The sequence below is a fragment of the Chrysemys picta genome, chromosome 5 (assembly GCF_011386835.1).
Source record: "Chrysemys picta bellii isolate R12L10 chromosome 5, ASM1138683v2, whole genome shotgun sequence".
NCBI classification, from domain to species: domain Eukaryota; kingdom Metazoa; phylum Chordata; order Testudines; family Emydidae; genus Chrysemys; species Chrysemys picta.
In genome coordinates, this window is record NC_088795.1 from 56208645 (window position 1) to 56231445 (window position 22801).

At 43.3% G+C, this 22801-nt stretch overlaps 1 protein-coding gene across 1 annotated transcript; it reads left to right on the top strand.

Annotated features, from left to right (window-relative positions):
• Positions 1 to 3919: 3919 nt before the first annotated feature.
• Positions 3920 to 6691, top strand: LOC135983937 (myb/SANT-like DNA-binding domain-containing protein 1). Its single transcript, XM_065597775.1, has 2 exons — positions 3920 to 5042; positions 6027 to 6691. The coding sequence occupies exons 1-2, from the start codon at positions 4466 to 4468 to the stop codon at positions 6500 to 6502; spliced, it is 1053 nt and encodes a 350-aa protein (XP_065453847.1). The 5' UTR covers positions 3920 to 4465; the 3' UTR covers positions 6503 to 6691.
• Positions 6692 to 22801: the final 16110 nt, after the last annotated feature.

Below are 22801 nucleotides of genomic sequence, written 5' to 3' on the forward strand. Positions count from 1 at the left end.
AACTCTTTTTGTACTCATTTCCCCTTATGACTCCTGAACTCTGGGTGAGAAGGAAATATTTGGCCTTCCCTATGGATTAACTGGTAGAAGAGCACCAATATCCAGGTAGCTATTGAAAACATCCTTCTCTCTCCCAACACAGAATCTTACTTTCTAATCCCAGAGTCTGAATAAATCATCTAAGAGATGTGGTTTAGGGAACTACCAGAGAACTTAGGAAACATTGTAGCCACTTTCCCTGTGTCTATCAGTTATCCATTGATTTTTCCTCCAATAATCCAACAAGATTCTCATCAGATGTGAGCAGCTGGATTTTGCAGCCTAGGGAGAAGTGACACAGAGAAACCATTCATCCAAATGATCCTGCTCTAATAGGCCGGGGGAATTGTAACTCCCTAGCTGAGACCTCCAGGCTGGTTAGAACCCCATATGGTAGACATTTGGATGGTGTGAACCAACTAAAATTTGAAAAAAAATTGCTTTCCTTTTCTTTCCCCCTTCACTATGCAGCACCATAGTTGTAATGATGCAGAACTACTGATGTGGAACCCAAAGCTTATTTGATATCATAGCAGTACCAACAAAGAGTTTTAGGTAATTTTTCCTGCCTTCTCAGTAGTTTGTAAAGTATGAAGCTGACTGCTGGGTATGGACTGAAGTGGCAATACAGGAAACTAGCAGTAATAAACTTGTAAATAGAAACGTTTTCTATAAACCAGGCTGAATATATGCAGAAGCCCCTTCACATGAATTCTTTATTAAAAGAAGCATACATATTAAAAAGTATAAATTTCCAGTACACTATAATCAGACTCCCTTTTCCCTTGGATTCTTTTTTCTAGGTTTAAGCATATATGGGACAGTGTATTTAGGAATAAAACTAAATTATCCAGGAAAGATACTGGCTGATTATTATTTATTGTCCTACTTACCATTCAATGAAAACACAGGAAGAGGATCTCTCCAGATGGAAAATAGCAAAACCACATCTCTTGATCTACCTGTTTTGGCAACATGCCAAAAACTGGACAGAAGGAAGACTGGCATAATTGGTTGGACTCATAGGAACTTTAGTCTTTTGCTCTGTTCATTTTACAAGTTAGTGTCTCCATATAACATATGGTAAGGAGGTGAAACAAATAAATGCCTTTCAGATGTTTTCCTTACTGTCACTCCTTCTATGCTATGTTATACAATGTTATTTTATATAAAATTTAGGTTTCTTAAATAAACTACTTATAAAAAAAAACAAAAAATTCCAGTGCAATTAATAAATCAAACTTAAAGAAATAGATATGGCAGAGTGATTGTGGTATAATTAATAGAGAAATGGACTGGGACTGTGTGGCGGGGCAACGACTCACCGGCATGGCGCCTCCTGCTGGTTGTCCAGGGAATTAGCTCTTTTCCAGCTCTGGAGCGCCCTCTGCCGGCTGGTGTCTCACCTACTGCTGGCCCCGTGTCCCTCCCAGACCCCGGTGCCCTTTGCCCAGGGGTTCTGCCCACCGCAGTACCACCTCACTCTGGGTCTCCCCTCCCTGCGGAACCCCCATCCCCGCCTTGCCTCAGTGACTACTGCCAGTCTCCATTTAGCCCCTGTTCACTGGGGCAGACGGCAGTCTGTAAACCACTCATCATCAGCAAGGGGGGTTGGACCAGCTGCCTCTGACTATTCCTGGGCTGCCCCTTTGCAGCCCTAGTACCCTTTTGTGGGCCCTTGACTCGGCCTGCAGCCTGGGGCTTTGCTAGGCTGGAGCTCCTCAGCTCCCTCTGCTCTTCCCTGGCACTGCTCTACCTAGGTACTCTCCTCAGCTTCCCAGGCAGCCAGGTCCTTCTTTCTCTGAAGCTAGAGAGAGTGCGTGTCTCAGCCTCTGGTCCTCAGCCTTCTTACAGGGCCAGCTGTGGTCTGATTGGGGCATGGCCCCACCTGTGGTTGCTTCCGCCAATCAGCCTAGTTTTTCCCCCGCCACAGCCCTCTCCAGGGCTGCTTTAACCCCTTCAGGGCCGGAGCGGGGTGACCACCCCGCTACAGGGGGTCAGGATTCCTGGGTTCTGTTTGTGGCTCCGGACTGACAGTGTGGATGATGTTGGTGTGTATGACTGAGGCGCAGAGATGTCTCAGTGTCTCCATCCGCTCTATGTCTCAGTGTCTCCATCTGTAGAGTGGATAGTACTATTTATCACCCTGACAGTGGCATTTTGAGAATTTGTATTTGTACAGATTTTGACATCATTAGAAAAGAAACAGTGCAGACAAACCCTGATTTAATGAACTCCAATTTTTTCAAAATTCCCTTTTATTAGAAGTTCATCTGTGTTCCCCAGGCCTCATCCTAGGTCAGGGTTCTCAAACTTCATTGCACCACGACCCCCTTCTGACAACAAAAATTATTACATGACCCCAGAAGGGGGGACCGAAGCCTGAACCAAAGCCCGAGCCCCACCGCCCCAGGCGGGGAGGCCAAAGCCGAAGCCCAAGCACTTCAGGCCCAGCAGGGAGCCTGTAACCCAAGCCCCACCACCCAGGGCAAAAGTCCTCGGGCTTCGGCAACGGGTGGTGGGGCTTTGGCTTCAGCTTCGGGCCCCAGGCGGTGGGGCTCAGGCTTTGGCTCTGGCCTTGGGCCCCAGCAAGCCTAAGCTAGCCCTGGTGACCCCTTAAAATGGGGTCGTGACCCACTTTGGGGTCCCGACCCACAGTTTGAGAACCGCTGTCCTAGACTATTGTAATCTTAATGATTTTTTAGGAAACCCAATTTTATTGATGTTGTGGGGTATCCCCAGACCTTTTGTAACATTCTTGGCTTACCAGTATAAGTACAAAGTAGAATAGGGCTGAAATCTGGAACCTGAAATCTGACCTGCCTCCACTAAATTTCACAGGATGGGGAAAGGGCTTGGATTTCAACCCCTGAATCCAAACCTACAGCTATGTTTTTGAGTCTGAGACAGATTCAGAACTAGAATGTGCCTGTTTATCAGATCCAGTTCAGATATGTTTCAGGATGGTAGAAATCCATCAGAATATCCACTGGTTTGAGCCAAAACCTCACAAAAAGCACTTGTGAAATTTCAGCATAGTCAAACCCTATCTCAAATTTGGCTTCAAATCCCAACATCCCATTTTACCCACAGCCTAATCCTAGTCTCGGTACAGAGCTCAACAGCGGCACCCCATCACGTCTGCAGTGTAAAACGTATAGGAAAGTCTCGTGCAGAAATGGAGAACAGAGGAGCCAGGATGTTGAGACAAGAATCATGCAGCTCCACAAAGAGCAGCAGCACCCTACAAGCCTGAACTGCAGTTAGACTTAAAGAGAGTACAGCAGAACAGTCACACACATCAGACCACTAGGATCTTTGGCATGGGCCTTGTAGGCCTAATGGATAGTCAGGTCCTGCCTTACATTTGCATTATGAACTCTTAAAAATAAGAGTTATAGAAGAAACAATGATTCTGACTTAATTATTGCAAGAACATGAGGTGCCACTATAATGCAGAACATATTGTAGTTGGCAAACTGCACAATCAAGGGCACTCTAGGCTTATTGATGTATGTCTGAGACAGGATTCATGCTGTTCATTGGACTGGCAGAGTCTGATGAGCAAATCAATCTGGTTGCTATGGTTTCCCTGTTGAATGGGCTGATAAGTGAAGGGCTGGTAGCTCATGCCATGTAGATACTTTCATTTGGGGAACGTCCTGATTAGCTACATTTGTGTTCTCTAAAAGGTCCTGCACCTTTAAAACTGTCAATAGAAGAGCAATAAGCATGGGGGGAGGGGAGTCAAAAATACGTAAGGATTATGGGCATCTTCCTCTGCACTTAATTGTGAAGTTCTGTGTAAGCATTCAATGGTGATCTCCCCCAAAAGAAATATATAATTGTGTTAGGGTGACCAGACAGCAAGCATGAAAAATTGGGACGGGGGTGGGGAGTAATAGGAGCCTATATAAGAAAAAGACCGCAAAATCGGGACTGTCCCTATAAAATCGGGACGTCTGGTCACCCTAAATTGTGTAGTCCTGATCATGATTTAAAATTGCCAGATAAATGAAAAGCTGTCTGAGGCCTGGTCTACACTAGGCGTTTATGTCGAAGTTAGCGCCGTTACATCGAATTAACCCTGCACCCGTCCACACTGCGATGCTATTTAGTTCGACATAGAGGTCTCTTTAATTCGACTTCTGTACTCCTCCCCGACGAGGGGAGTAGCACTAAATTCGACATGGCCATGTCGAATTAGGCTAGGTGTGGATGGAAATCGACGCTAATAGCTCCGGGAGCTATCCCACAGTGCACCACTCTGTTGACGCTCTGGACAGCAGTACGAGCTCGGATGCTCTGACCAGCCACACAGGAAAAGCCCCGGGAAAATTTGAATTTGAATTCCTTTTCCTGTCTGGCCAGTTTGAATCTCATTTCCTGTCTGGACATCGTGACGATCACAGCAGCACTGGCAACGATGCAGAGCTCTCCAGCAGTGATGGCCGTGCAGTCTGTGAATAGAAAGAGGGCCCCAGCATGGACTGATCGGGAAGTCTTGGATCTCATCGCTGTGTGGGGCGATGAGTCCGTGCTTTCTGAGCTGCGCTCCAAGAAACGGAATGCAAAGATCTATGAGAAGATCTCTAAAGAGATGTCAGAGAGAGGATACAGCCGGGATGCAACGCAGTGCCGCGTGAAAATCAAGGAGCTGAGACAAGGCTACCAGAAGACCAAAGAGGCAAACGGACGCTCCGGATCCCATCCCCAGACATCCCGTTTCTACGAGGCACTGCATTCCATCCTCGGTGCGGCCGCCACCACTACCCCACCACTGACCGTGGACTCTGAGGATGGGATAGTGTCCACGGCCGGTTCCTCGGACATGTTAGGGGACGGGGAAGATGAGGAAGGAGATGAGGAGGACGAGGCAGTCGGCAGCGCTCACAACGCTGATTTCCCCGACAGCCAGGATCTCTTCATCACCCTTACAGAGATCCCCTACCAAGCGTCCCCAGCCGTTACCCCGGACACAGAATCTGGGGAAGGATCAGCCAGTAAGTGTTGTAAACATCTAAACATTTATTTTTAACAGAACAGAAATATTAACAATTAAAAGAATGATTACTTTGCTCTAGGCGCTTAACGGTTCAGTCATGGGCAGTGCAAGTTTTGAACAAAAAATCTAGCAATGTCCGGTTTTCCGTGATTGTCCTGCCCAAGCCGCTCTACTGTTTAGTCCCTGCTACTGCAGCTACAGTAAAATGCGGTCTATATGTCCGGGGATAGAGCAGTAATCCTCCTGGGACATCTCGATGAAACTCTCCTGGAGGTAATTGGAAAGCCGTTGCATGAGGTTCCTGGGGAGAGCGGCCTTATTGGGTCCTCCGAAGTACGACACGTTGCCGCGCCACGAGACTATCAAGTACTCGGGAATCATTGCTCTGCACAGCAGGGCGGCATACGGCCCTGGTCTTTGGAGGCTTTCCCGGAGCATTCTCTCTCTCTCGCTCTCAGAGATCCTCATCAGGGTGATGTCGCCCATGGTGACCTGCTTTGAATTAGGTAGGGGAATGTTAGTGTTGGGACTGCTTGCCCGTTCCTTTACAGAACTGTAACCGCTGGTTTGCAGCCACGCGGTGGAGGCGGGAGAGGGGCAGCCGAAAGGGATCGTTCCCGGGGACAGCCGCGAGGGGGTGGGACAGGGGCAGAGTTCCCGCTTGCCGGATTGCTGGCAGCAGGGACTGACATTGCTTTAAATGTGAAATGAGGCCAGTGGTAATATAAAAGTTTTAAACTGCCACAAGTCTACGGCTTACCATGTCTGCCTGCAACAGAAATTCCGTTGTGCTGCCCGGCTTCTCAAATGTGCTGTGCAAGACCCCAGGCACTGAATGCGAAGGCCGAGAATTCGACCTTGTGCTGAGTGCGCATGTGATAGGTGCTGTGCATGGTCTTGTTCACAGAGAAAGACTATGTTCTTTGTTCACAGCTACATTTATCTTTCTGAGGAATTCACTCCCTTTTTCCCATTTCCACAGCCCCATCTGCGACTGTCTCACAACCTAGCCTGGCATCACACTCCCAGAGGCTAGCGCGGATTAGGCGTAGGAAGAAGAGGACACGGGAGGACATGTTCTCGGAGCTTATGGCCTGTTCCCAAGCCCAGGCAGCACAGCAGACCCAGTGGCGGGAGAACTTGACCCAAATGCACCAAGCAAACATGGATCGGGAGGAGAGGTGGCAGCAGGAAGACCAGCAGGCGACTCAAACGCTGCTTGGACTACTGAGGGAGCAAACAGACACGCTCCGGCGCCTTGTGGATGTTCTGCAGGAACGGAGGCAGGAGGACAGAGCCCCGCTGGAGTCCATCTCTAACCGCCCTCCCCCGCCACCAAGTCCCATACCCACCTCACCCAAAGTGCAAAGAAGGAGAGGCGGCAGAGTCCGTGCTAACTCTCACTCCACCCCTGCAGAGAGCTCTAGTAGCAGAAGGCTCTCATTCCCCAAAATTTGAAAAGTTCTTTCCTTCCCGCCTGACACAAGCCCCCGTCCAAGTTTCACCTCCCAGTTCCATGTGTAGTTGATAATAAAAAATACGTTTCTGTTAACTACTGTTTCAATCATGTTCTTTTGGAGGAGGAGGGGAAAGGGGGTTGGTAATTGGACAGGACAGTCACCTTTGGCAGGGTACATAGGCGGGGGCAGGTACAGCAGCAGGGCACATACACAGTGCAGTGATGCAGTGACTAGTTACCCTGGTTAGTCTGGGAGGTGGTTTTCATGTTATGTGGTGGGGGGTGGGTTGCTCTGTGACTTTGTGGCGGGGGAGGGCAGTTACAGATCTTAAGCGCCGGTCCTTATGCAGGATCACAGAGCCACGCAGCAGGGGATCTGTAACCGTCCTCCCCCTGCCACAAAGTCACATAGCCCCCCCATACACACAGTCCCGATCAGGAGGGGTGACAGGCTCCGTTGAAACAACCATCCCACCGCAGCGGAGCCTGTCAATCCTTGAGTTTAGAAGCTTCATTCGCGTCACTACACTACACCCGCTCCGCACCACAGTCTGCGTCCCAGTTTTAAAAAATTCCCGCGAAAACCGTATTAAAGAAAACGGTGTGCATTAACAAAGTAGAACTATTTTTATTTCGAAACGTCTGTTGGAAGGGGGGTGAAGGGGGTATGTAACTGGATAGGATAGTCAACATTAACTGGGTAAAGAAACGGGGGCAGGTTCAGCTTCTCTGTACACAAACTTTAAAGTCACAGGTTACCCTGCTCACTCAGGAACTTTGCTTTCAAAGCCTCCCGGATGCACAGCGCTTCCCCCTGGTCTCTTCTAATCGCCCGGCTGTCTGGCTGTGCGTAATCAGCAGCCAGGCTATTTTCCTCAACCTCCCACCCCGCCATAAAGGTCTCACAGAGATTGTGGAGCACACAGCAAGCTGCTATAACAATGGGGATATTGGTTTCGCTGAGATCACAGCGAGTCAGTAAGCTTCTCCATCTCCCCTTGAGACGGCCAAAAGCACACTCCACCACCATTCTGCACGTGCTCAGCCGGTAGTTGAAGAGTTCTTTTTCAGTGTCCAGGGCGCCAGTATAGGGCTTCATGAGCCAGGGCATTACCGGGTAGGCTGGGTCCCCGAGGATGACTATAGGCATCTCCACATCCCCAACAGTTATTTTGTGGTCCGGGAAGTAAATACCTTGCTGCAGCCGTCTAAACAGACCAGAGTTCCTGAAAACACAAGCGTCATGAACCTTGCCCGGCCATCCCATGTAGATGTTGGTAAAACGTCCCCTGTGGTCCACCAGTGCTTGCAGCACCATGGAAAAGTAGCCCTCTCGGTTAATGTACTGGCTGGCCTGGTGGTCCGGTGCCAGGATAGGGATGTGAGTTCCATCTATGGCCCCACCGCAGTTTGGGAATCCCATCGCTGCGAAGCCATCTATGATCGCCTCCACGTTTCCCACGGTCACTACCTTTGGCAGCAGTACATCAACGATTGCCTTCGCTACTTGCATCACAACAACCCCCACGGTAGATTTGCCCACGCCAAAGTGATTCGCGACTGACCGGTAGCTGTCTGGCGTTGCAAGCTTCCAGAGGGCTATGGCCACTCGCTTCTGGACAGTCAGTGCAGCTCGCAACCGGGTGTCATTGCGCTTCAGGGCAGGGGACAGCAACTCACAAAGTTCCAGGAAAGTTCCCTTCCGCATGCGAAAGTTTCGCAGCCACTGGGATTCATCCCAGACCTGCAGCACTATGCGGTCCCACCACTCAGTGCTTGTTTCCCGTGCCCAGAATCGCCGTTCCACGGCATCAACATGACCCATTGCCACCGTGATGTCCTCGGCGCTGGGTCCCGTGCTTTCTGAGAGGTCTGTGCTACTCTCAGACTTCAGTCCCTCACCGCGGTGCCGTAGCCTCCTCGCCTGACTTTTCTGCATCTGCCTCAGGGAAACCTGTATGATAAGCTGCGAGGCATTGAGAGCGGCCACAACTGCAGCGATGGTCGCAGCGTGCTCCATGCTCGCAGTGCTGTGGCGTCCGCGCTGTCAATGACTGGAAAAGTGCGCGAACTGATTTCCCGCCGGCGCTTTCAGGGAGGGAGGGCGGGAGTGATGGACGGATGACGACAGTTACCCAAAAGCACCCTTGACACATTTTGTTACCCAGAAGGCATTGGCGGCTACACCCAGAATTCCAATGAGCAGAGGGGACTGCGGGAACTGTGGGATAGCTGACCACAGTGCACCGCTTCGAATGTCGACGCTTTCACCGTTAGTGTGGACTCACAAAGTCGAATTACTGTCCTTAGTGTGGACACACACGTTCGACTTTGCAATATCGATTCCAAAAATTCGATGCAAGTAAAACCGAACTACTCTCGTAGTGTAGACAAGGCCTCAGAAATGAAAAATACTTCACACAAACTTCCTTGTGCATCTGTGAGTTTGCAGTCGTTCACACTGCACTGTCATTAGTGAGAGTCTCAAGAATTGGTTGTTTTCTCTGAGTTGGCACAGACAGGTGTGATTTATAGTGCCATTACACCTTATGGGTTACATTTTCCTCACACTTCAGTTTTACATCTGTATAACTAAGAACAGAATCAGACTAACATCCCCCCCATAGTGATTTGGCATATACTGTAGATAATTGGCTAGATCCTCAGCTGGTATACATTGGCATTTCTCCAGTATCTTCAGCCTTTCAAATTAAAGACATAAAGAGTTTAGTTTGGATATAAAGAAATGTCACAATTGGCTGATCCTCATGAATTTGTTTTTGTTTAATGTTAAAAAAAACACAAAAGCCTGACGCTCTTCATGTGGCAGACACAAACTAAAGATGTGGGCCTTTAAGAGCTCCTGTTCTTATAAATTCTTATTGCCAAAAAGGACTAGAACTGAAATATGAGTCCACTATAGACATCATATGGCAGAAAGGGTTTCTGTGTCCTTGTGTGAGAAAGCTGCAGTGCTGAATTTGTGCTAGAGCTTGGCAGGTTTGAGCCCCGGCACCTCTAGAGTTGGCAGTTCCTAGCCCTGGCACCTCTGAGCTTGCTGCATCAGTTATGAATGTAAAGAAATTGCTTGAGCCCTAGCACCTAATTGCTTGAGCCCTGGCACCCGCTTTCATTACAAATTAAGCACTGAAAGGCTATGTTCCAACCACCAAACAGTTTCCTTTCTCTTTTCTTGTTTTACCATTTTATGAATAATCCATTGGTACAAATGTAATATTTGAACATTCATGGGGAAGAAAACCTCAACTGTCATTATTTCAATCACAGAAGGCTGTTTTTGCCTTCTTTATACTGAATAGTATTCACCACAAGTAATTCATAAAGCTACTTGTGAAGCAAGGTACTACTCAATGTAGTGAAGCAGTATCAGACTATGGAAGAGCATAACATACAGCACAACTATTTTACTTTCTCTAATGTAAAAATAATATCCTATTTTAGATGCAAATGAGTTTATAGACTCCCTTGTCTCCATATAGTCATATCACAAAAACACTACACACTTCAGCACAGTTCTTCACAATGAACAATCTCTACTCAAAAGAAGCACAAGACACCAATAGTTGGAATCTTGCAAGCCAGGACTGAGAATAGATGCCTCAGCAGAGTTGTGTGGGCATGCACAGAATCTGTCTGCACTAGGCTTGGCTCAAGCCACTGCTATGAGTCACTGACAAATTTAAACAAAGTGTTGCTGAAGATTAAACAGAGAATGAGTAAGGAGCATACATCATTTGCCCCGTGTATTCAAGATCCCCTGCATTTTACTTCAGACTCACAAACTAAACAAAACAAAAGGGATAATAAGCATTTAAGACAAATAAAAATGTGTCAGTCCCCCAAAAATATTTGAAGGCAGCTAAAAAGATTTGTTTAAAATTCACTTTAAAGTATTGTCTCCTCGTCTGTCAAAACCTGCTCTCCAAAAACACCCTCAAAATCTCATTGGAGAAGGGGTCTGCAATGTTGTAATTCGGAACAGAATTCGGCCCGGTATGTTTTGAGTGTTTCTTGCCAAATATTCTGAAGCTGGAAGTGTCATGTGACACTCTGCACAGTCACTACCCTTTTAATTTGGGGAGCCAAAGCATTTTAGATTTGTGGGTATGGAGGCAAGGCAGCCAGCCTCTTTAGCTCCCTTTGTCTTCCACCTCTAGAAAATATTGATAAATAGAGAGAGAGGACATGGCAACACTGCCAAAAGCACAGATAAGCCACAGAAAAGGTAAAGCATAGCTCTCCTTTCACCTACACTGGTGTTACGCTCCTGTAACTCCATTGATGTTTATGGCGTACTCTATATTTGCAATGGTGGAATACAGAGAACCAGGCCCTGAATGTTCACTTCTCATTCCTCCTAAAAAGGCTCTCTCACGATGCTTCAATAAAAATGTATGTAGCAGGCTGGGGTATCATGACCAGACTGTATTCTTGTTTGTATTTCTGTCTTATTCACTTTGTACTTAACGTGGTAAAATGTAATTGAGACATTTATCCTCTACCCTGGTAGAAGGAATAAATGCAACATACCATTCAATTTTCTTGCAATATATGCTAGTTAACTCAGATGTGACGCTGCTAATGCACTATGGCACATTATCCCACCCCTTTTCATTTTTTCTCATCTTTGTGTGCCACTCATAAAATCCAGATGCCATTGCCAAGCTCTTCAAACATAATTCCAGCAGCAACATGAGCTAAACAAAAGCCTCTCGTTCCTTGCAGACTCCTCAGGCAGCTGTGTGGGTGGCTTTGGAGTTTCTTTGTGGTCTTTCATGTGGTTGAGTAGCTGATGGGCTGTTTTGGCTGCCTGGCCCTTCTGGGTATCAACTCCCTTTGATTTTGAAGAATTTACACATCTTTATCCATATGAGAATAAGGTTTTGTATAAAATTCCTCTGATCTATGCAGAGTTTGCTTCTTCTTCTTTTTAATGGAAAAAATATATCTTTGCGTTGTAAGAACTAGACCAAGATTGCAATTGTTAGGCAGCAAACCTCACAACATGACATTAAAGGTTAGGTTTTGATTAATTATTTTTTTACAAGAAAAATATTTTAAAATCATCTTCTAATTATAGTTTATGGGATACTGACAAAGAAAACACTGAAAGTTGAATGATTTCCTGTGATTTTTCTCAAGATAAGTTCCATGGGTGTTGCATCCCACAAAGGTCCTACCTACATAGTAGAAATAACAGGGAGGTCTGGTAAAAATGTGGTAGTTGAAGACAGTTCAGTCTTGTTAGCCCCCTGCTAACATCTAAAGGCCTCTAATTTTCCCTTTACTTTTATGAGATGCAACTCCTATTCTAGCACAACCTGGAAGCACAGTTCATTTCTGCCCACATTGCAAAATGTCATATTTTAATTTTGTTAGGCCTTGTTTTCACATCTTGTTTTCTGCCCATCTTTTAGTTAACACATGGTAACTAATAAGAAGTAAAATGCTAGTGAAGACCTACTGTGGTTTGAAGATGGGTTAGCAAATCATGGTTAAACCCTAGGGTCCCCCATAGTCTTTCCCTTGATATACTAACACTTATGAAAATTACAAATTGCCATGTCTTTACTAGGATTTTACCATGTGTTAATTATAATATGTTTAGCTAACATAAGAACGGCCAGACTGGGTCAGACCAAACGTCGATCAGGCCCAGTATCCCGTCTTCCAATGGTGGCCAATGCCAGATGCTTCAGAGGGAATGAACAGAACAGGTAGTGATCATCCATCCCCTATCCCACCCATCCATCCCAGCTTCTGGCAAACAGAGACAAAGGACACTTCAGAGCATGATTTTGCATCTCTGCCCATCCTGGCTAATAGCCATTGATGGACATATCCTCCATGAATGTATTTAGTTCTTTTTTGAACCCTGTTATAGTCTTGGCCTTCACAACATCCTCTGGCAAAGAGTTCCACAGGCTGTCTGTGTGTTGTGTGAAGAAATACTTCCGTTTGTGTGTTTTAAACCTTCAACCTATTAATTTCATTTGGTGACCCCTAGTTCTTGTGTTATGAGAAGGAGTAAATAATACTTACTTATTTACTTTCTCCACATTAGTCATGATTTTATAGACCTCTGTCGTATCCCTCTTTTGTCGTCTCTTTTCCAAACTGAAAAATCCCAGTCTTATTAATCTCTCCTCATATGGAAGCTGTTCTATACCCCTAACCTTTTTTGTTGCCCTCTTCTGAACCTTTTCCAATTCCTATGCATCTTTTTTGAGATGGGGCAACCAGATCTAAACACAGTATTCAAGATGTGGGCGTATCATGGATTTATAAATAGCAGGTATGGCCAAACTGTGGCTCATGAGCCGCTTGTGGCTCTTTTACAGTTAATTAACCAAGTTGCCTCTCCCAGAGCCCACGGCAGGGTGGTGGGATTAGGGGCTTCTGCACTGCTGGGAAGGGGGTCTAAGGGCTTTAGCCCAGCAGGGGCGGGGGTATTGGGGCATAAGCCCCGCACCCCAGCAGGTACCGCCCTACCGGGCAGGTTGTACATGTCTAGCAGCTCTCGAACGTCTGAAAATTGTTGTATGCTGCTCAGAGGGTTAGTAAGTTTGGCCACTCCTGATACAGAGGCAATATGATATTTTCTGTCTTATTATCTATCCCTTTCCTAATGATTCTCAACATTCTGTTAACTTTTTTGACTGCTGCACATTGAGTGCATGTTTTCAGAGAACTATCCACAATGACTCAAGATCTCTTTCTTGAGTGGTAACAGCTAATTTAGATCCCATCATTTTCTTTGTTTAGTTGGGATTTTTTTTCTAATGTGCATTACTTTGCATTTATCAACATTGAATTTCATCTGCCATTTTGTTGCTTAGTCACACCAGGTAAGAACACATCTTTTTTTCTAGTGTGGACACACCTTAAGAGAGTAACTGTGTTTTAACTGGATCCACGACACAGAAATTATTGCAGTGTAAATGGGGCCAAATGATCACTCCTAGAGCCTGAAATAAATATATATCATATGAAAAGTGATGACTAAAGGGAAATATGATATTTAGAAGTGATGCAGTTTAATAGAAGCAACTTGGCAAATGTGCTAAAGATCAAATTTAGGCAGAATATTGAGTAATTCTTTCTGACTGAGAGATTTTATAGGTTGTAGACTAATCTCCCAAGGGAAGGGGTGGAAGCCTTTACACTGGACAAAATGTACCACAGGAATAATTCCTGCATTGTCAGAGAAATAATTAAATGACTTAATAAGTCTTTCCATTTATAAATTTTATTTTCCATTATTTTAAGTGTCTTTATGAGCTCAGGATACACAAGTAATCTCTGGCAGAATGAACCCCACCAAAGAAATTATTCTACCTAACTAGACCCCACCTTCAACTATATAAAAAAAATGGCAGTGGTAAGTTTTGAGAGGAGCTTCCCATTACAGGTCCTGATTCTCCACTACATCCAAGCACAGCTTAATATTTTCTAGATTTAAAAACATTAAACAATTTCCATGTGAGTAAAAGCTTCCTCCTTGTTCCCTCCATTTCTCTTCACGATCAGCTACCTCTATAACACCCACATTTACCCCTCCTGTGGATGTTTTAAAGTCTGCAGGAATGGTCTCCCCTCCCCTAAATTTGTTTATATGCCAAACTGACTTTAAACTGCTGGCACTCGCTAAAAAAAAGAAAAAATCATAAATAAATAATAATAATAATAATAAACAAAAAAGTGAGGTTGAAAGTGTCCAACTAATACCCCTCTAAAATTACACGCTTAAATCTAATACAAGCCATCTGTCAACTGTAGCAGGAGAGACAGGGCTGCTCTTGGTGGCCAAAAAGTCATTCATGATGGGCATTGGCTCCCCATTCCTGGAGGTGCTGTCCTGGGAAGTTGTATATGGTTCTATCTTGTCTGCCTTTGTGTCCCATATGCATATGGGATTTTTGTTGGTGGCGAAGGGGGCCTGGTTTACAATGCTTCAGTATGCTGATGACACTCAGGCCTGTATCTCTTTCTCTCTCTCTCCTGACTCAGCCAATACTGTTGAAAGTCTTGCCAAATGTCTGGGTTAGGTCAGGGTATCGGTGAGGGATAGTTAGTGATAGCTCAGTCTAATAGGACTGAGGTAATATTGGTAGGTTGGGGGAAGCAAACAGGAAATAAGGTAAGGATTGTATCTGCTCTTCTCATTGAGGAGGTGTGTCTGCCAGTTGTGGCTAGTACTCTCAGTCTGGAACTATTGGATCCCCAGCTTGGCAGTCATATAGCACCAGTTTCTAGGAAGGCTTATTTTCCGTCTGAATCTGGTCAGGAGATTGCTACTGTTTCTTTTGGATGCAGACCTGTTTATCTAACTTGATCATCTCAAGAGTAGATTATTGAAATGCACTTTGCATTGGTCTCCTCCTTGAAATCAACCCAAAAACTTATGCTGGTACAGAATGTGCCCCCACCACTTTACCCTGAACTGGATATTGGGACTTTTAATTCAGGCATGCAGGATTCAGTGGGTGCTGTGTGCCCATTAACTCCTTCTCTCCCCCTGCCACTAACAGATGGGCAGGGAGTGAACAAGAAGAAGCAGGGAAAGAATATTGGGTCTGTCTCCCTAACAAGCCAGCCAACACAGCTGAACTGACAGAGGGGTGTTGTAATTGTTGCTCTATAAGCCAGCAGCAAGTGACTACCTCCTTCTTCCATGGAGCATGGGGAAAGCCAGGAAGGAATTGTGCCTCGGAGTTGTATCTCTGAGTCACAGTGCCTCCCAGTCCTACCCTTGGTGTAATGCAATATACATACCCCTCCTTGCTTAGGGCTATGTCTGAAGCCACCATCTCAGCCTAAAACAGACAAGACATGGATGATAACAGATGATTCTATTACTCTGTTACAAAACAAAAATGAAATAGTATAAATTGTATACTATAATAATTCTGACTTGTCTCTACTGATGATGGTTCCACCATTTTACACACAATCTATAAGGAAAATATTGCAGGTTGGCAGTGCCACACATGCAAATGGGTTTGGTTCCATTAATTTACTGGCCATGTAAGATTTTCATACACACAGTTTTATGTCTCCACTTTTCACTTTGTTTTGTAATTTAGCAAGCTGTTGTAAATTAGCTGTAAAAATATTTAAGACAGGCAAAAATCCTTCCTAGTAGTTTAAGTTTGATGTGGAATCCACACAGACATGCTCACACACACACTGAAACTGATATGATTCAACAAAGATTCTGAATTGACTTGAAATGATTTTCTGATGCCATTTCCCCATTTCTTGGCATGCAGCATCATCCAGACGTCTTATTAACTTCCCAGAAATCTGTGAAATGTTGAGTCCAATGCTTTCCCTCAGGCACAGAAATACATGAGTGCTTTAACCCTTAGTCTTCCTTACCAGAGCCAAATGAATGCAGCAGGAGATTATTATTAAGGATCTGCAACACTATGTGACAGTTAACATTTCCAAGTGCATTTACTCACATGCTGATTAAGTAGCTTAAAATTAGTCAGAATTTTTATTCCCCCCCATTAATGTAACATTAATTTAGACTAATTTACATGGTTTGCCCTAAAAATGACCAGTGTTTAAGAATCCAATGGCTATTCATTAGTGACTTTTCAAATGCTGCTTAGTGAATAGGTTATAGAGAACACATTCAAGACAAAAAGGTTCTTTTTTGTTATGATTAAAAATGATTCAGACTATTTTAAATCAATATTGAAAGTGACTATCAAGAGGAATCTAACAGTATCTGCTGATTATTTGGATGGGCTGACTATACATGAACAATGCACAGTTGGGCTTTTACAGATCTATCACTCTTCTGTTGTGAGGCATAGATACAGGGGCAGTGGTCAGATCCCTGTTTTGCCCAGTCCATCATCTTTAGTTACGTATTATATAGAAGATCCTCTTTTATGCTCGGTCTATGGAACATACTAATCACAACATCCCCTTCACCAAATTCTTCCAAAGTTTAGGAAAGTTTTTTTGAAAAAAGGCAGTTGACCTTTGTTGGGGTCACAGATGCTTGCCAAAGTTAACATTTTGCCTCCAACTGAACCCTTAATCGACATGATTCTACCATCCTCATCTATCTATTTATCTTTTAATTAGAATGGTACATGCTTGGCAATAACGATTACTACTCCTCTTTTGTTTGACATGCGGGATGAACCAATTTCCCTTAATATATTTGCTAAGTTCCTTCTTGAGGCATGTTTACTGTAGAAGACACAGATCCAGACCCTTATACCAATCTCATAGAGCTGGAAGGGACCCTGAAGGGTCATCGAGTCCAGCTCCCTGCCTTCACTAGCAGGACCAAGTACTGATTTTTGCCCCAGATCCTTAAGTGGCCATCTCAAGTATTGAACTCACAATGCTGGGTTTAGCAGGCCAATGCTCAATCCACTGAGTTATCCCTCCCCTCAGTTTTCACAGCCCAAAAGATGGTCTTTTTCTATTGTTGTTCAGTCCTTTAACATTTATTTTGTATAATTTAATTGTATTAGATATTGTTTATAGAGTGGAAATTACCAACCACCAGATTATTTTGTGAATACCAACAAGATTCTGTGTCAAAGATAGTTTTGATTCTATTGACTTCAGTGTTTACATGTAATTGCTGAACAATAGATTTTTTCTGACTATATAGTGATTTTTATACATTTTAAAATCATGTAAGTTATTTGGCTTGTATGCTCCTTTCTCATTCTTTGAAATGAATATTTTCTTGGATCTATTGTTTGCGAGCACATTTTTACTGCAAGAAACCAGCACCAACCCACTGGGCAGATCTTGTTGCAGTTCACGTGGACAAACCGTGCCAGCTCTGCTCAAGCTAGCTTACTAAAAATAACGGCAGGTGGCAGCTCGAACTAGCCAGCCACGTACAAAACTTTGCGGGTGCATACTCAGGCGACTAGTCTTACCTGCCGCCTGTGCGGCCCTGGCTATGCTGCTATTTTTAGCATGCTAGCTCGAGCAGAGCTAGCGTGAGTACTTCTACACAAGCTGGCAATCACACCCCTAGGTCCAAGTGTAGACATAGCCCATGTGTAAGGTATAATCTTTTTAAATTGTGGGATAAGGTGAAATAAAGCTTCCATTTCTGTTAATTATACCATATAGAGGCACCCTGCTGAGTCCCTGATCTCACTCTAAAACACCATAGTCATCAAAAATATTGCTAGACATACTTAGCATCTTACGGTTATGTATGTAGAAGTTCACTCTTTTTCTGTGAGTATGGGTGCGTATGAGAGAGAGACAGTGAAAAAGCGAGAGACATTTATTTTGTATGGTCTTCTGAATTAATGGGGGGGTGGGAAGTGCTACACATTTCCAAAACTGCCATGTGGGCAGGAGTTGGGTAAGATATATAGGCCTGTTCTAACTGTAAAATTTTGATTGACATAGCTACTTAGGGTGACCATCCGTCCTGTTTTTAAAGGGACAGTCCCGTTTTTTGGGACATTTTCTTATATTGGCGCCTATTACCCCCACCACCTGTCCTGTTTTTTCACAGTTGCTATCTGGTAACCCTATAGCTACTATATTCAGGGATTTGAAGAATCCACACCCCTGAGGCTTTAGCTATGTAGACACAGCTAGGTGGCTGGAAGAATGCTTCTGTTGAACTAGCTACCACCAGTAGGGGAGGCGGTAATCCTACAGCACTTGGAAAAACTGTCACTGTAGCCTGTGTCTACACTACAGGGCCACACCATCATAACTATGGTGCCATCACTATGTCAGTATAGTGCCTGTAGTGTAGACATGGTAACATGGCCTTAGGCACAAAAGAGAATAAAAGGCAGGTATAAAGAATTTTTGGAGTGGTTGGAAAACCCAAATGTAACTCTTGACATCTTCTGAATGTTTTATCCCAAAGCTTCTGAATTAATTTTGAAATGTGTGGTGTGTTAGCCGTAAGAATGCTCTGCACGATGACTCCGGTATACATTGTTTGGCTGAGGGGTGGCTGCTGGGCATGCCATTCAGGCCAAACAATTAAATATCCCTTCATTTAGTGACAGCCAAAACAATGGAAAACCACCGCCCAGGAACTGGACTGCATGCAACCTGGGCAGTAGCTGGACCATATGGTACAAGGGTTTTACTGGGTGCCTGATAACAAACACAGTGGTGGGGGATTGAGTTGATTGCAGTTGTGTCTGTGTATGCGAGGGACAGGCAGGAAAGAAATAACACAGAAGCACCCAGAGAAGGCAGCAAAGAAGCCCCACAGACATCCAGGAATGCACTTGTAGTGTACCCTGAGAAAAACCTGAGAGAGAGAGTTTGTTTGGGTAAAGTGCTGGCAGAAAGACTTGGAACTGTGACTAAAAAACTGTCTGTTGGTGTTTGATTCCTCCTGTGTTCAGGAAAATAGGTCCCTATGTACATTCTTTGTAAATAAACAGGATCTGAAACAAAACCAAAAACCCCACCTCACCTGTCATAAGTTTCTCCTCTTCACAGATTCAACCCACAAGATCCCAAATTTTGGCTAACTGGGTCAAAAGGGATAACATCATCATCTCTGTCCTATGTCTTTCACACATAACTGTTATGGTGGATATGTCACAAATCTCAAGTTAACTGTACCTCTGACTCTTTGCAGCCTCCCACATAAGTCTTAGGTCTCTAGCCGTCGTGTTTCTCATGGCAGAATCCCATGATTCACTCTCTTCAGTGGCTTCAGAATCAAGTGATTCACTGTGATTGCCTCAGCAGGGCTGACTTCAATTTAGCACTTACAATTCTGTTTTCTAAATGTTTCAATGACTAGCCAGCTCTCATCAAGCAAACTATTATTTATTCAGAACAAAAGCATTTCAGAGAAAACATAACTTAAAAACAAACAGTTTATATATATGTCTGGCTTACCAGGTAGTCACCTGTCTTCCACATGGAGACCTGGCAGGTTTAAAATACATCAGGTCCTCAGCAGGGCCTGTCTTTCTTGGTCACAATCTCATGCTGGTCAGTTACTGAATAGAGTGTGTGTGATTTTCTCTGGTCAGGGCTGATATTTTATACAATTCCAAGTCCTTTACCTTCTTAGGCCTCTTGAACCAAGGTCAAACCAGTTTATGGTATTCCCTGATGGGAATGAACCTTCAAAAGACTTGTTAACTGTATTGGGGAATTGCATTAATTAACCCTCATTGTTTTCAGTTTCTGATCCATTGAACCAGGAATAAAATCACGAGCAGGCTCATAAAGATACATATAACATTTATACAATAGCCTATGAATATTCCATGGTTCTGTCAGATTCCATAGCATCTGTCATAAATATCACAGACTTTGATGCTACAAACCTTTGATCAGGTCCACGTATCCTCCGTGCCCCTGACAGAAATCCTGGATACAACTGTGATTAAGAAGATCATGTTTATTAAACACTTTATTTGCCATCTTAAAATCTGCCTTTCTTGTGCATGCCCAGAATAGAAACATGTTCTGTCACCCTACTTTAATTTTTTTCGTAACCTGCATCTCTCAGATTCTAATTTGCTGCTGAACTTCTTTGTTTTGTAAAGATAGCATCACCAACCTCAATGATGTTTTCAACTTCCATAGACCTATGTCTATTCTATCTAAGAATGTAAAAGTTGCTTTGGTAGCATAACTGTTACTATAATAAGGTAATCAGAGCTCTCTGAAAAAGACAAAGTTGAATGTTACTGCTGGGTTATGTTTTCTTACCAAGACTTTTTTTTAAATAATCCCTATTGGACTCTGTAGAATGGATTGTTTATTATCTAATTCTGAATCATCTTTGAGGCTTGACTTGGAACTGGTTTATCCCACATCATGGTTTAGCAAACCAACGAATATGCCTGAGAAAAATAGGTCTGGAATGTGATTCCCTTATTCATAGTGGCCCCTTTCATCCCATCAAGCACATAAATAACTTTATGCCTGTGTGTAGTCCCATTGACTTCAGTGGTGTAAGATTCTATGCAAGATAATCAAGAGGATCACAATAAGGCCCAAAATGAGTATTCACATGAACAAATCACTCAATAATATATTTGTATATAACAATCTAATTCCAGCAAGGTATAGACTAGTTATGGGCAATCTTTGCAGCACAAAGGCCCAAATTGCCAACTTAACAGGAGTCTAAGAACTGCACATAATTTGCATTTAAATATACCTAGGCAGAAGTAAATATGCACACTTTGTTTAAAGGTTACAATGGAAAATATACATACTGATTTAAAATAACCACAGCACTATGAGTGTATTTTCTAATCTGCACCAGTTATACATCTTTGAGGACTGCAGGGGAACAGGTCTATCACTGGAAAGACAGGCACTGGTTCCACTGGTTCTTGCTGTGCAGTTTTATCTTTGAGGGGGCCACACATTTTATGGAGCGCAGGTCTGAGTCTGTTAAGCAACTGTAGCATTTTGATGTATTCACATTCCTAACAGAAAAATTCTGTTCACAAATACTTCAGATAAGATTGGTACAGATAGGTTTCTTGTGCAGGTTTTTCACTCAGGTGAATAAATTGCCCTCATTAAACTTGGATTGGAGCATTGAAAGTCAATTAATTCTGGCTGAACTTTGGCCTCACTTTCTCTGGGTTACAATGAAAAGGAATCTGTAAAGATCCTGGATGTTTTTTGTACCGTTGAAAGTCTACGAATGGTTGATCAAACAAGTCTTGAAGCGTTTGATCCATTCAGTGTACGGATGGCTGTCACAGTCATATTTCTTGAGCATTTGCTGGGCAGTTGGAAAATGGGAAAGGTCATTCCACTGAAGCTATCCATGGAAAAAGCTTCCAGCTGCAAACAAAGGCCTTTGCTTCCCTGACAGTGGCAAACAAAGGCCTCTGCTCATCTCTGCTTCCTCTGAAGATTCAAACAAAGGTATTCAGTCCCCTGCCAAGTTTAAGAGTTTTAAGTATCTGAAAATTAATATTTTGCTAGCTGTCAAGAGTCAAACAGTAACTTCACTCATAGCAATACTCCACTCTCTGCAAGTCTGAAGAGATTTGCAGAGTTCTACATTTCCCAGAAGGTTGCTGTTGAAACCCCACTTCTGCTCAGTTCCTCTATCATACACATGAGATTCTCTACTCTCTTTATGGGACTGGCTTTCACCAGTATTCTGCAGCTCCGGAGATATATTAAACTTGGGGGTAGCCTGAGGCGTGTATGTTGTAGAACAGAGACATAGGTCTTTTCTAGTTCTACTTCCTGTGAAGTCCAACTGTACTAAATAAGCAGATTAACTGGATATTTCAGTTAAAATGGTCAGAAGTGGAGTAGGCAACAATTTTAATGGTCAGTGATGAATAATAAAACTTGTAATAATATTGACATTGTTGTCATTAAGCTTTATAGTCAACACTCTAACTGAGATTAATTGGAGAGAGTTTACACTTCTACAAGAACTACTCTTTCCAGCTCTGTCCACATAAATAAAATTATTAGTTATTATTAACTGTGTTTAAACATCAACAATGTGTTTGGCACAAAATAAAGACAGTCCAGGATCTGAAGTGTTTATAATCTAACAAGAAAGACACAGAGCAGACCGTATACATTGGGAGGTCCAGAAGATACAGAAGACATTGATTCATATTCAAATATTTTTCTTAACAATAATAATAGCTAGAAATTTTTCTAACACTGAAGTTTTAACTCCATAGCAGGGTGGATTTGATTTAGTCAGGAAGACTCAATTTAATCATAGATTTCTACATAAAAGTACATTCTTGTTGGCTGTTATAACCTTAATACGTATTCTTCACAACTCGGAGATAGATGTAGGTTTCATTTTTAGAAGGTATACTATACATCTTTAAAGTGATTTATTTTGAAAACTTTTCAGGTGAGTGTTACAGCTCTATCAGAAAATGAATGATTGTTTGGTTATTTCATTTACCAAAGGTAATTAAAGCAGATATTTATGAAGTCATTGGGAGGTGAACTCTCCCCAGTTCAACAGGTTAATCATTAATATTTGGAGAATTTTCTTGCCAGGTTGTACTAGGAGGAGAACATCACCAAACATTTACATTGTTTTATTTAACTAAAACACCATTCTGGATTTTTTTCTACATCAGCAAACGTATAATATTTTAACAAAACAAACATATGAATTTTTGAATTTAGTTAAACATTCAAGTTTTTAAAAATCAGATGAGTTTTTGTTAAAATTGTTTTTAACTAAAATAGTTAAACGAAATATTAAAAAAAATTAAAATCAATTATGTCAGCCAGGTCAACATGAGAGACTTAAAATATTGGCTTCT

Excerpts from the sequence above, each read along its gene's own strand:
- LOC135983937 (XM_065597775.1), top strand. The coding sequence starts at position 4,466 with ATGCAGAGCTCTCCAGCAGTGATGGCCGTGCAGTCTGTGAATAGAAAG. Across the intron at positions 5,043-6,026 it reads ATCTGGGGAAGGATCAGCCA|CCCCATCTGCGACTGTCTCA; the intron begins GTAAGTGTTGTA and ends CCATTTCCACAG.